Below are 15,079 nucleotides of genomic sequence, written 5' to 3'. Positions count from 1 at the left end.
GGACAGTAGCCACATCATCATCTCCAGGACTTCCCGTTCCGGGAGGTTCTCTCCATGGGAGAGCCTAAGGCAACCTGCTGGAGGGGTCACAGCAAGACAAAGGTGCAGCTCAAGGCTCTATACTGAGCGTATCCCTCTAGTTACACCCACAGCAAGCTGCCTCATGAAGGAACAGTGACTCCCCTCCTTTCTTGTCTAGTCTTCACACACACTTCACTATCTGGGGAACTAGTTGCAACTTCTAATGTGTGCAACCCCACGGAGTTAAAAATATATGAAAACTGTGAGTCAGCCAGGCTCTGATAACTCGAGCCGTATCTTCTCGGGAAGCCGCCCGGGGGGAGAGAGAGAGCCCACGTGCTGGATCCAGTCAGTGCTGGAAGGCAGCCTCCCATCTGCTCACCACGTGTGTTGGTGGCCATGTCAGCCACTTTCTGAAAGGCGTCCAAGAAGGCAGCTGCTGCTACTACTGTTGTCCTGAAATGCAAACAGATAACAAAAGCGTGAGGAATGTCTCCCTGGCAAATTCATCTCAGCTCTTGGGCTAAAGCCTCCGCTACGCAGCAAGCAGAACCCTCCAGAGACGAGAGGTAGCGGGAGATAGCGTTCTCTCCCTAGCACTCAACCCCAAAGGAGGCCTGACTGTGGAAGCTACCAAGCGAAACTTTAAGCAAAGAAATAAAAGGGAGGGGTTTCTATCCCAAAGAAGAAAGTATCGTTCAAGTATAGACAGCACAGGTGACATCAGCTTGAGAGTAGGAAAGTAATTTATGTGCACGTGAACTGGCAGGGAACCAAATCTTGGAGAGCAGAAAGATCAACATTTCACTGCCAAAAAAGAAAAAGGAAAACTGAGGTCACAAGTCAAAAGACATTTTAGAGATCACTGGTTCATACCAGAGTGACTGATGACCTGCCACTGTGACTCAAGGCCCAGCTCAACCCACTGCAAACACAGGGTGCTAGCTAGGTACAGCCTTGCTCCCTAATTCTTCAACCATACAAGACTAAAACCCTGGGTTTTGCTTTGTTCAGACACAGGATGCTCTCTCAGAGGCATCTTCTCAAGTCCTAAAAGCAACACTGGGGAGAACTAAGGCTAGTTCCTGCCTTGGCAATCTTCCTTCATCCTTAGCCATGCCCGTAAGCACAACCAGCTGGATGCACTGGGCACTCGATGACCGACAACATCACGAACTGAGGAATGACCAGTATCCCATCCATGACAAACCAACGAAAGTCCCCTACCAGGCAAGGACTTCAAACCAAATTCGAAGACTGCTGCAGTCTTCCAGTGTTTATGACATGTCTCCAGTCTCTACTGAACCTTCCTCCTACGAAGGTAAAGTCACTACAAGAAGAATAAAGCCTCGAGACTAGAGTTCGGAATATAGAGAAAGAAATGGTCTGTCTTAAACACGGCAACAGTGTCTGTGGAACAAGAGGTTTCTAGGAGGTCCTTTCAGCCAAATTTCAAAATCAGGTCTGAGAGTTTCTAACAGATCAAGAATATATTCTGCTCAATTTTAAACAATAGTCCCTCCCTCTCCTCTCTCTTCCTCCCTCCCCCCTCCCCCCTCTCTCTCTCACACACACACACACATGTGCACACATTTCACGCATATTTTTTTAAAGTGTTGACATCAACTGCAAACATTGAAAAAGTTATCTCTATCAAACATCCTGAGACTTATAAATAGCTCATTCTGACTTATGATGAATATCTGACAAGCTGGCTTGATTTATTTACTCTCACTCAACTCAATGCCAATCAACCCTATTTTATGGGCCAGCTGTGGACAAGCCTTGCCCATTACAGTCACTGGAGTAGACTTCTACAGCCAATTAAGACACTGGTCAATTTTGAGGACTTAGGAGCTCTTCATGACTGTCACACTGCACTTTCTGGCAGCACAAAGGACATCTTGGCCCTTTACTTGAGCACACAGTAAATAGGGAACCACCAAGAGCTAGTGGGATGATTCGGCTTAAACACTCCAAGATAGACAGATGTGCTGCGTCTGCGGTGGTAACCGCAGCCTTTCTCCAGGACACAACATTAAACCCTCAGTTTGATAAAATGATAAAGAAATGTGCCCTGATCTCAGAAGACCTAGATGGAGGGAGGGGGAGCAGGTACTTTAAAGTCTACCTTGACTTTTACTTTCTATGTTCAAGGCTGGCAGTGAGCTCAGCAATTCAGGTCCCACGACTCTCGCCAGCTAAAGGCCAGGAGAACAATCTTTCTCCAGGCCCACACTGAAAGCCCATCACACAATCAGAGGCTGGACAAGAAAAGGAAGCAGAAAGGTAAATGCTTTAGTTCAGGGGGAGACTTGCTTCCTACCAGAGGGATGCTAACCTACGTGTGATAGGCACAGCAGATGAGAAATGGCCAGCAGACCAGGGTAGCCCCATGACCGAAGGCTGGTGAGCCCTTCAGAAGACCCAGACATAACCCAATAAGCTCAGAAATCGAGGAGACTGTCAAGGACCCGGTAACTGGAGAAGGTTCATAGCCAGGGTCCAATGTCTACTTGGGGGTCATATAAAAGGCTGCAAATACCACCCTTCCATAGCTAAAGCTAAAGGAACCCCATGTGCTCTTGCCCAGTTCTTCTGTGCTACATGAGGAAGCCATGTACCTCCTATGCTGGGCCACGTACCTCTAGGCAAGAGCTCTGAGCAGCAACCTCTGGTACGCCCTGGCACGGGCTCAGAAACGACAAGTCACCCTCCCTTGTCTGCCTGTCACCCAGGTGGCTCTTTTTCCAAGAACACCCCTACTCCCCACTCCACTGCTCTGCCCTCTCATCCGACTCAACACCAGCCAGCCACTCCCCCAAATTTCGCCATCGAGGATTATCCAGATAGTCGTTCTCGGGTGTCCCATGCTTCCCGGGGTAGCCACCAAACGCAGCCGTATCTCTTCCCACACTGACTTCATAAAGGGTGGGGCTGCAGCATGTGATCATCTCATCCATCACAGCACGTGGTGATGGGACAGGCACACTAGGCCATATGGGCTCATCTATCTCCGTGGCATCTAGTAAACCTAGGATTGCGCAGCCCAGCCTACCGCTGCTGAGACCCACTCCATGTAAATGGAACCGAATACCAGTCTACACTGGGGTTCTAAACTCTCTATGTGGAAAGACAATACAGGTAGATGAGAACAAACTTGGATTCTGGAACCGGACCTCTCGTGTTTACATCAGTTTCTGTCACTAATGGCTTCTCTATGAACAGGCTGTTATCTGTGCCTCAGCTTCCTGATCAGGAAAATGCCTGTACTTAACCTTGTAGGGCTGATATGCCTGGCACCCAGTGGGCGCCGTACAAACATTGCCCATTACTACTCTATAGAATCAACTTTGAGAATTCCTACGGTGGGAGGCAGAGCAGACTTGAGTCTGGGTTCACACGAGACTGGGGTGTGAGGGTGGGGCGGGAGACTATGAATTACGGCTCTATGTGCCTGCTTCTTCGCGCTTCTCTGTCTGTGACACTTCTAAATTTAAGCCAGACGTGTGTGCCGATCCACCTCCCTCTGTCTTGCCTAAGGATGTCGCCTTCTCCTGTAGAATACAAACGTCTACTCACCGCAGCTGGGACTGTAGCTTTCCGGCTTTGTTTACGAAGTCTTCCCAAACTGGATAGCTCCCCTAGGACAGAACAAAAGCCAGCAATCAGTCACAGTGTGATGAGCCAAGCACCCAATTCCAACCATGTAACGAACAATCTGCAGATGTGATCCGCCTCTGTAGGGTTCTGGGGTATACACACTAGAGACAGGCAATAGCCCTGAAACCGTTTCTGATGCGCCTGTCCCTATAATCTTGCAAATAAACTCAGAAACCAACAGGAACTAGCTTCACAAAGCCAAACACCTACACCTTGGAGTCAGCATTTTGTATGTACATGATGGGTCCAAATTTAAAAATATAGAACCTGCCCGGCAGTGGTGGTACACTTCTTTTATCCTAGCACTTGGGAGGCAGACACAGGCAGATCTGTCTCTGTGAGTTTGAAACCAGTCTCATCTTCAGATTTCAAACCAGCCAGGGCTAAACAGAGAAACCCTGTCTTGGGAGAAACAAAACAAAACCAACCAAATCCCAGGATATACAAGGCTCTCTCCTTGGTCACCTGTGCATACAACATGGCTCCATCTATTCTATCTATTCTCCTCTTTGTCACACAGAGCACAAGGAGGGAGCCAGATGACTGAAACCCCTCCTTAGGACAGGTTCCTATCGAGTAGTAGTATCAGCCTATCAGAATCCCAAGGCTCGAAAATAACCTAAATATAGCCACTCAGCTGATGTTTAACCCCGGCATCTGTGTACACTGTGACAACAGGTGGTTCCCCAGCACACTCCAGCAAGGGACGCATCCCACGCCTGGGCCACCAAAGGCAAGCCGTCTGTCCGTGGTGTTCACAGGGTTCTAGGTCTAGCCTTCTAGAAGCGCTCAGAATCAGCACCAATAATCTTTCCTCTGTGCTGAACCCTGAAGTCCAATCGCGCGTCTCCAAGGGACCCCACCGCATAGTCCTTCCGTATCCTAGAGCACAGCGGGTCTCCTCCTGCTGAGTATAGCACTGACACACATATGGGTAGGTTCTGATCTGAGCAGGGCAAACCAGCGTGAAGCCTGCCACCTCCCTCTCAGCACACATTACATATTTACTGAGATGAGGCAGCGTCCACCAAGATGTGACTCTAAACACACCGAGTAGAGGTAAAACATGGGTGGGGATATGCTATTTGTCACTGAACCATTCATTCACGACCGGGGTGGGGGGTCATAGTCCCAGAAGAGGATACAAACGGTAGGCATCTTGACAAGGTAAAAATAGTATTATACCACCTCTTGTTTTTGTAGCTAAGAGGAGAACGGGGCAGGGGGGAGCATTAAATTAACCACTGTATCTTTTGTTACAGGTGTCAAGTCCCAATTGTCTAAAAGTGCAGTCGAGCGCGTCCGTGCCGTCACCTCCTCATGGCCACGGTGGACCGGTTCCTCCTAACCTCGTTGCTGTCTCTCTGCCTCGGCCCTGTCAGCACTCTGGCTGTGTGGATCTCTGCTGTGGTGCTGCCTCGTGCCTCACAGGATAGTGAGCAGCCAGCATCTCTGGCCTCTGCCTACCACCGAGATGCCAGAGGTCACCAAGTCCTTCTTATGACCAATGAGATTATCTCTAGACACTGCCAGATGTCCTGCGGAGGCCTGGTTAAGAACCACTGTCTTAAGATACACCTGAAAACCTACTTCTCTGGTCAAAGAAAAGAGCCTGGCTGCTTGTTCCGAGTTACTTCTTCAGTCAGTTCTTTCCAATACTTAAAAGGAAACGATTTTTATTTTGAAACTTATATGCATAAGAGAAAACACCTTGTTAAAAATTACCTGTGTATATATTTCTCTAGCCATCCATTCTGTCTGAAATGTACATAGGGGTTACATGGAAAGCTGTCTTATTATTAAAATGGGTTGCTGCTGGGAGCGAAGATTTGGACCAATATATTGGGTTTTTTTCCTTTGTACTTTCCTCTACAGAATGTTGTTTTGTTGTGTTTTTATAAGGGTCATGTATCACTTTAATGAAAACAATAAAGTCATTACATTAAAAAAATTTAAGACCAAATTAGAGGTCCTGGCAACGGTTACACCATGAATTTCCGAGGAGGCCTAGCCTTGCAGTCTGTTTTGCATATGCTGCCGCTCTGCAATGGTGCATCTGGGACGCGCTTGGTCTCTTCTCTGCCATTTGCTCCCACGGAAAGCTGAGCTGCACCAGGGCTCTTGGTAGAGGCCCTTTGGCAACTACATCTGAGTCATGACAACCAGTATCTAGACACCATTCTTGACCCATGGCCCTTCTGCTGTGTTTGAGCCCTGGGGGGTATTCTCAATCCACCCTTGTCATGGTAGTGCACAATTATAATTTCAGCGCCTGGAGTTAAAGGCCAGCCTTGGTTACTTAGCAAGTTCAAGACTAGACGGAACTACAAAAGATGATGTCTCAAAAACACAAAACAAAAAAAGCAAAGGCCAAGGGAAGTGGAGAAATAGCAAGCAAGCAGGACCACCTGAGTGAGACCCCTCAGAATGCACATAAAAATTCAGGGTGTAGTGGTATGTGCTTGGAATACCAGCACTGAAGAGGCAGACACTGGCAGATCCCTGGGGCTTGTTGGCCAGCCAGTCTTGTCTAACCAGTGAGTGCCCAACCAATGGGAGATCCTGTCTGCAACAAAGCAGACAGCATTCCTGAGGACGATACCTTAGGATGTCCTCTGGCCCACCTACACCTATACATATGCACACACACACAAAACACACATGTACACACACAGGTATACACTCACACTCAAGCAAGCAAGAGAGGGGAAGGAGAGGGAGAGAACGAGAGAGTGACAGATTAGATAGACAGACAGACAGACTGGCTGACCAGTCTATCTTGAGGGTGCTCCAGCCTCCACTGCAGTCTCATCAGGACACCATAAAGATCTATTTTGACCCCCTCTGTATTCACTATTTCTCTTTCAAACCTGAAGAGGAATACTCTGCCCCGTAATGAGAGTTCCTGGGAACTCAGAGACCTCTGTAAGGTCGCTAGGGATCTGTCCAGTCAGATAGATGTACCTTCCAGGCGCACTGAAGATAGAGACTCATTACTGTCTGTCTAGCCAGACCCTCTTTCTCATTCACAAGAAGCTCCTGGAGAAAAGTGAGGCCACCGAGACACGTGCCAGCCCTCTTCTAGCTGGAGGTGCCACTGTCATCTATCGTATAAAGCCTTTCCCACCCAAGCATCTAGTTGGGCCAGGCCAACGGGATGTGTTGAATCAGGCCACGTATGGTTGGTTTTGCCTATAATCCCAGTACCTGGAAAAACGGTTAAGGAGTACTAAGCCTGCTGTGGCCACACTGCCTTCGAGGTCACCCTAAGCTACATTACTCTGTGACACCATGCGGGATTAGCGAGAGGCATGAGCCCATCACCTAAGCTCTAGGCAGAGCCAGGCCAGTCATTTACTAGGAGAAATCACTGGTCCCTTGGGGCCCATTTCCCTAAAATGATAATAATTAAAACAACTCAGTCGCACCACTGCCTTTGGTTAAGATGGGGTGTAGGACAATTCCACCACCCTTAGGAGTAGCACCACTTATTATCACTGAAAGACCGTGGGAGAGGAATCGAGAAGAGAATCCTGGGAACTGCCTGGATAGAATCTTTATTACTTCTCCCATTTGCTGCGAGACATTAGAGTCATTGGATGTCCATGTGGAGACACCATTAATTCCTAGGTTGATCTGGGGAACACATGAGGTCACAGCAGTGCTGAGGAGACGATGTCTGCACTCCTGGCGAACACAGGCATCAACCCAAGTGTCGATCAACTGTTGGTGGGTCACAGACGAGGAGCAGCTGCACCATGGACCACTGTTCACCCTGTCACTGCGACAGCCCAGATGAAGCTACAGAATGTAGCTTTAGAGGAAACACAGAAAGACAAACCCCACATGCCCTTACCGGTAGGTGTGGAACCTAAAACATTTGGTCCAGTGGTGGGAGGAACGGGATGTGGGTGGGGCCGGTCAAAGATATTTCATTATAATTAGATAGGAGGGAAAATAGCGCTGCAAGGCAGTTAAGGGGCTGCCAGGGGCAGTAGGGGGGTGGGGAGACAGGGATTTATGGCTAAGAGGGAGTTTCTTTTCTCTCTTGGGTGATGAAAGTGCTCAAAAACAGTGTGGCAACTCTAAGAACATACTACAAGCCAACGGCCGATCTGCTTTCAATGGGCACATTCTAAGATTCGTGAGTGGTATCTCAGAAAAGCTGTACAAATAAATAAATAAGGTCACAGCCAAAGGGACTCGATTCGGTGACTGGCACACAGACAGGGACCTGTTTGTGGAAATGGATACTGTCATTCGCAGACTCTGATAAAGGCCCCCCGCCTCCCCGCATCCTCCATCCCATGCTCACTAGAAGTCACACTGCAAACCAGCTAGCAGTGCAGGCTGGGATTCCTCATTCCCGGTCCCAGTTGCAGAACCAGCCAAGGTAGGAGGCAAAAGGTGGCTCAATGCATTAACCTTATTTGGGAGAGCAGACCAAGGCGGCTCCAGTGTCTACAGTGTCAGCAGGTTTGTCTGCTTATCCTAAACAGAGAATGAGGTTCTTACCCCAAACCGAGATCAGTGTGCCTGGGAACTGCAATAGCTCAAACCACTTAAACACCTCATCTGGGGTGGAAATCCAGCTTAGGAGTACACCCAGCGTGTGTGATGCCCTAGGTTCAATTCCGGGGGGGGGGGGGGGTGATCTGCACCTACCTGGAACCTCACGTCAATTGTTCCCAAATTAGAAAAGAAAAGAAAGGGGGGAAGGAGTGTCCCCTTTCTCATCAAGAGATAGGGCACACAGCCTCCCACCCACAACCGCCCACCCAGCCAGGAGAAGGCTGGCAGAAGCAGTTCTCTCCTGGCTCCTGATCTAATGCTATGCGAGGATCTATCAGAGTGTCAAACCCACCCACTTTAGGCAATCTGTAATTTAATGGAGTCTTTACAAAAAGCTTCTAAGAATATAAAACAGAAACTTGATTATTAGAAGATGAAAAAAAAAAGGTGTAAATGTTATTCAAACTTGGAAACAAAGTGATAGCAGGCTGTACCATTTTTTTTTTTAATGTTTTTTTCCGGGAAATAGTTTCTACCCACCTAAAAAGAGTCTTACTACAAAAGCCAAAGGCTTGGAGGATGTGTGCAGGGAAACGGGTGTACGGGTACAAAGATTGAAAGGCGATTTTTTAAAAGCCCTGGGGATGGGGGAGGGGGGTTTACTACTGGGAGATTTGACTAAGGAAGCAGGCAGGCTTCGGAAGACCCTGGATGCACTCAGAATCTTTGCAAAGCAATGCCACCCCAGGCCTGCACCAGGCAGTGGCAGGAAGATGAACCTGGGTTTCAAGTGTTTTCGCAGGTGTCCTGAGCACAGTGGAACCCCCCCCCCAGGAATGTCTCCCAGAGCTGTGGGAAGGACACACCCACGCCCACTCACCCTGGCGCTCATCAGAGAAACACATGTAGGTTTCAGAACTTGACAGACACACCACAACCAAAGAAAGAAAACAAGACTCCACCCAGCACCCAAAGTCACAGGCAAAATCAGACCCTCCTTCCCAGGAGCCCCTGGAGGCCTTCGGAAATGGGGAAGGAGCTTTTAGAAGCCTTGAACACTGAACTCAGATTACACCAGCGTTAGAGAAGGAGGAAGCTCCCTGCTTAAGAAAAGAAGAAAATCAACATTTATTCATCAAAACACACCGGACAGGAGAGACAGTGTCTTTCCTGGGCACATGACTTCATGCAGGCACCTTTTGGGGTTCCCACCATGCTCTACAAACACCACCCAAAGGCTGTCCTCTCTCCAAAACTCCAGGGCGGACTGTGGAGCTCAAGAATCTTACAAACTTCACTCACTGCCCCCCGACACAAACGGTGCTTCTTCCAGAACATTCTCCGTCATACCTCCTCATCACCCACCCTTCTGGATTAGCTGTGTCCATTCCCTCGGCTTAGTACATCGTGTGAATCATCTCTGAGCCACAAGCCAGGGTCTCTCTTCTAAACTACTAGGCAAGGACTTTGTGGACACAGCGGGCAGGGGACAAAGAACCCAGGGGATACTGACTGAGATGCTACAATTTTGCTGAATAGGAGCAAAACCGGCCAGGGTGGACAAGGTCGCTGAGGCAACGTCCGGAGCTGAAACACAAACAGGACAGCAGAGGGAGCCAGGGTGACCCTCGTTCAGATAACGGTGACATCAATTCCAAGCTGGCCAGGTGATCTGCAAACCTGGCTCATGGGTCACATACCTGGGGCAGCCTGTGCCCTTTGGGAAAGGCAAGAGAATAAAGCTCTCTTCTTTCTTCTTTAGGGAAAAACCTTCCTAAATGTCCTTCCCCTTAGAGAATTTGATGGGCACTAGTTAACCCACACACTGCCTTGTCCACCTCCACCTTTCCAGTCAGAGTCCCTCTCTTCTTGTCTCCCTACTCTCCCTCCACTTGTCCCAAGCCGTGCGTGCAGTCACCCAATTCAGGAGCAGGACACAGAAGTCACTCTGGTTTTGGTTTGGTGTGGCCTCCCTTGATTTTGTTCCACATTAAACAAAGGATGGCTTCCCACCCTCAGAGGGCAAACTGTGTAAGCCCTCAGTCTCCTAAGGCTAGCTACCCGTGCTCGATAAATAATGTACCAAGTGCTTCTCCCACACAGGCCCCACTGTGACAGTCACAGTGATCAGGGGACAGCTGAGGGAATTTGATAGCACCTCACCACTTAAGGGACACAGGAGGGCGGGGACTGTGGTTAGAAAACCACAACAGAAGAGGAGCCAGGGGAACCAGAGAGGACTCTCAGGAGGAGAGTTTAATGGTGAAGAAAATTGGGATTAGCAGGGTCAGGCTGTAGGTAACTGGGTTCCAGCTTAAAGGCCTCTGTTCTGCCCAGAAGGAGCCACACAGAGACTGGCTCACTAGCAGTCACAGCTAAGACAATGCAAGGCAGGTAGGACCTGATGGGTCCAGGCTTCTTCTGGGGGAGATCACTGGTGACAGCCGACATTGGCACATCAGCACTTTCTAAGCGGTTGCTAGGCACCAAGCACCTGTCTGGATCCGCACTTCTCAAGCATTAACTGATGTACCCGACCCTGGAGATATGGCAAAAGTGCAGACTTTGCTTTCCTTGCTCTGAAGGGGGACCTGGGAGGTGACATGTATCCTGAGCCAGGCTGACGGGCACGCTGAACACCCTGAGGAGTCCTTTCTCTTTAAAAACCCGCAGCGAGGCCTGTGCCGCTACTGGTTTATATCTGAGGAAACCGAGGCACAGAAACACAGAGAAAGGTAAAAAACTATCTGGGGCCAGATCTGACTATAGAGATGACCGTTTCTGAGGAGTCCGAGCAGCCAGAGGGAAAGACAGCGTCAGAGTGACTCAGCCAGCCATTAGATCCTGCTTCAAATGTGTGTCCTACAGGAGGCCAGGCAGAACAGAGGCACAGCTCTGGAGCCACACTGACACCTGAAGAGAATGCTGAGGTCCAAGGAGAACTGTGTGTCACCCTAGAAACAGTCAGGACAGCCATGGAAAAGCCAGCACAAAACAAAACCCTTTAAAGCCTGAACCACACAGGAACACGCAGTTGCAGTCGCATGAACGAATGTGAGTGATGTTATTTTGTCCTCGGGTTCTCCGTGGGCACAGGGATGGATCTCTAGGCTGGTCATCACTCAGAGCTTCATGCTTCCTTTCCCAAGTCCTCCTGGGTGGGTAAGCCTCCAGGGAGATAAAAAGCCAAGAAGCTCGGAGAGGGATCTGGCCCTTCTGACCCAAGAAGAGCATCTCTGGGTTCAGGAATGCATTCAGCTTCCAGAAGTGGGTGTGCATAATTAGCGCCAGAGCTCAGGAATGCTTGCCAGAGCCTCTGTCTCCCAAACTAAACTTCCTCACCCTAGCTTGCAAGATGCAGTCTCCTAAGAGCCTCGGATGAAAGGCACTGGCTGAACCCATCCATCGTAAATACCAGTCCGGGGCTTTTATTTTCTGATTGGGACTTGCCTCATCCACTAATTATCCCTGTCCATCAGGGATGACAGCCCGGGGATAATCAATGGTTGCTTCTTTTCCCCGCCCACCCTCACACTCTGGCCCAAGTACAGCAGCAATGAAGCTGCCTGTGAAAGAGATGGCACACCCACAAAAGGTGGTCCCCATCCAGCCGCCCCCTCAGGGACCAATGCTCCCTCTCAAGCTTGTCCAGTCTAATTAAACCAAGGGCCCCAAGCTCCCTCTTACCCACATTGCTCAAGGTGTTTTCTAACATATGGGTGTGTCGCCACTTAACAATTAAAATAACTAAGCAAATACATCAACTGTATCTTCAAATTTGCTTTGGTTTTTAATTTCTTTTCTTTCTTTTTATCTATCTATCTATCATGAGCTATCCAACAAGACTAACACTAGGGACTGAGGGTTATTTAAATTTAAATTACAAGGAACTAAAACATAATCATCTGTCCCTTGGTCCCACTGGCCAGACTTCAGTGTCAACAGCACTGGGAGATCTAGAACTGCTCTCACTGTGGAAACTTTTCAACGGGCAGCCTTGGCCACACCTGGGCATCTGTACCTTGCTTCACAACTGCAAAGAGCGTTCAGGATCTGATTTATTTTGTTCATCTGTTTTCATTTTGAGACGACGGGCTTTTGCTATGCAGCCCAGGCTGGCCTAGAACTTGTTTGTATGACTACCTGCGGAAGCTGTGCTGCTCCCAGCTTGATCTCTTGCATGCTGGGATGACAGCACCCAGCACTGTGGGTCCTGTCCTTTCCACCCTTTGTAGCATATATGTTTCCATACTCCAACTTTCTCTGCAAACAAAACTCCTCTCCCTCTCCTTTTCCATTCTCCAAAGTTCACACACACACACACACACACAGGTTTTCACTACTCTGATTTTCTTTTCAATTATTACTTGAGACAGTCTTCCCACCAGAGGAAAGGTAGTGGCCACCCATGCACCTTACGCTGCCTGAGAAAGTTTTAAAGAGCTAGCCACCAAGGGGTCCAGAAGGACCCATGAGCAACATAAGAACAGCGCTGAACGGGGTTGGCACTGTAGATAGTACCAAAGGGAGCACAAAGGGCTTCCTAGCAACCCCAGGGAGGCCCGTGCCCATGCCCGTGCGCATACTTAAGGAGTAAGAGATGCTAGGTGAGAGGTCTGCCCTGACTCCCTCCCCTTGATTGTACTAATTGCTGCTAGGTTTGCTGGCTCCTGAGACAGACAGGGAAATTAGCTCATCCGGTCACCTGGCTGGCTCTCCACATCAGGAAACATGAGAAGTCATTAGTTTAGCACCTAAAGCAGGTTTTCACTGCTCTTACCTGCAAAGTGCTTGTGCAGTTAAGCCTCCCCCAAGATACCGCCTGCCCTAGAGTACCCTTAAGGGCAGAGTCCAGAGCTGTCACTCTGTTCATTAGTTCCTGTCTGTCAATATCCCCAAGATGACCAGCAAAGCACACCATAACCCAAGAGCCCCATAAAGTCGGAAGTCTGGACTCACAAAGTCACACACACACACACACACACACACGCACGCCACTCTACTCATTCCTCCATGGACCCTCTCTGACGAGTCTCCACCAACTCCAACATGACTTGAACCTCTGAGATCCTGCTCCCTACACTAGCTACCATTTCTGTTTGCCAAACCCTCCAGAAGGCAGGCACAGGTTCACAAACTCATCAAACCCCAGGGGCCTAGCCATACTGTGCTGAATCAGTTTCCATCTGGGGTAAAGACCACACTTCATTCATCACTCAAGCTCCTACCGCAAGCCACCAGGAAAGATGCCCTGGTGGACCACGAAAGGTGCTACGCTTCCTTTTACAATATGTGCCTGCTGCACGCCTGTGCGTCCACTGGCTATCATTCATGCCGGAGCAGAGCGCCCTAACAGACAAAACGGTCAAGAGTGTGAGCTTGCTGAGAGTCAGCTGGCCCAACTTCAGATCTGTTCAGTGAGTGACCTTAGAGGCAAGTGACTTCATCACCTGGTGCCACTCTGTCTCCCTCTGTAACTGATGCTAATGGCCAGTTCCTGCCCCCAGAGGATGATTATCAGGCTGCTGTGCTCGAAGGACTGAGTAGCAGCACACAGAGCTCAGCTCTCCTTTTGTGAGTCAGCACACAATGGCAGCCTTCCGGAACAGCACGTTAAATGAGTGTCTACTACATGCAGGTACTGAGTGAGGGGCCACCATGCAGAGATAAGAGGGTCCACTGGTGCCAATGACGCAGATGGGAGCATCCACCAAGTTGGAAAGACTGGAGGGCAGTTGGGGTGGGCGTACCCCACATGTCTCGCCTGGCTCTCCAAGAGGAAGCAGACATTTTCCTGGCCAAAGGGGGGAAAAAAGCAGGAAGGCATGCATATTACCATAGCCACAGTTAGCATGACTCAAGATGTCCAACCGGAATATAGTCCAGATATATCCACGGTGGAGTGACACACACACACACAAAGACAGAGAACCTCTTGCTTTGTGAACTACAGAGGGAAGCCCCTGGTGGCTCAGGTCAGCCTGAGCTCTCCTTCCAGCAACCCCTATTGCAACCCCTGCAAAACCTAGAGAGAATCAGTAAGCATTTGTTAAAAGGGCAAATTCCTGAGCCCCACCCGAGATCAACAAAGAATTTAAGGGTGGGCCTAGGAATCTGCAAGTGAAGACACTGTGGCTTTCTGAGAACTAGCAAGACTGGAGGACCGCAGATAAGATGGTATGTCCTACCCCTAAGCCCTTAGAAACTGGGAACTCAGCAATCTCCTGGCATTCATGTCCAGCCTCTTCCAAAATAATCTGAAAGATGAGCACTCAGACACAGGAATGTAAGCAGAGACATGCTTTGCGAGACAGTCAGCACCGGGTTCCAGAAGCTTTGAGAAGTGCATTCCTTTAGGCCACAGATAAATCCTTCACAGAAGAACATAAACCTGCAAAAATAACCCACGTCCTTACTGAAGCATTGCTTCTAACAGTGAAACACCAGCCTAGCCCGAACACAGGTAAGAGGCGCAAGCTCTCCACCTCAGGGCCTTTGCACAGACTGGACCACTCTTCCACTGATCCTAAGTTGCTACAGTGTCCCCTTCCTGGAGACTCCCCCTCACCCCTCTTGGGGATAGACAGGTCTGATTGTGCCGCTGCACGGATTCCTTTTAGCATATGGGAGAATGGGGCTAGAGATAGTTCAGCGGTTAAAAGCACCTCTTAAAAGCATCTCGCTGCCCTTGCAGAAGGCCAAGGTTCAATTGCCAGCACCCACACAGGGGCTCACCACTGTCTGTAACTCCAGTCCCATGGGGTCCAATGCTCTCTTCTGCCCTCCTGGGATACCAGGTTTGTAAAACACCCATATACATAAAATAAATAATAATGAAAAATAAAAAGGGGGTTGGGTGGTTGGTTTGCTTTTGTTGTTTTTG

General features: G+C 49.3%; 1 protein-coding gene across 14 annotated transcripts in view; it reads right to left on the bottom strand.

Annotated features, from left to right (window-relative positions):
• Mtss1 (MTSS I-BAR domain containing 1) overlaps positions 1 to 15,079 on the bottom strand; it is a 139,308-nt gene that overhangs the window by 112,441 nt on the left and 11,788 nt on the right. For all 14 annotated transcript variants that reach the window (XM_021182752.3, XM_085831658.1, XM_021182751.3 and 11 more), the window contains exons 2-3: positions 3,604 to 3,665; positions 404 to 477 (exon numbers count right to left, since the gene is read on the bottom strand). In XM_021182752.3, coding sequence (XP_021038411.1) covers positions 404 to 477; positions 3,604 to 3,665 — 136 coding nt within the window. The remainder of the gene's footprint in view (positions 1 to 403; positions 478 to 3,603; positions 3,666 to 15,079) is intronic.

The sequence above is a fragment of the Mus caroli genome, unplaced genomic scaffold (genome assembly GCF_978045245.1).
Source record: "Mus caroli unplaced genomic scaffold, Mus_caroli_1 scaffold_16, whole genome shotgun sequence".
In the NCBI taxonomy this organism is placed as follows: Eukaryota; Metazoa; Chordata; class Mammalia; order Rodentia; family Muridae; genus Mus; species Mus caroli.
This window is presented reverse-complemented; position numbering and strand designations above follow the sequence as displayed.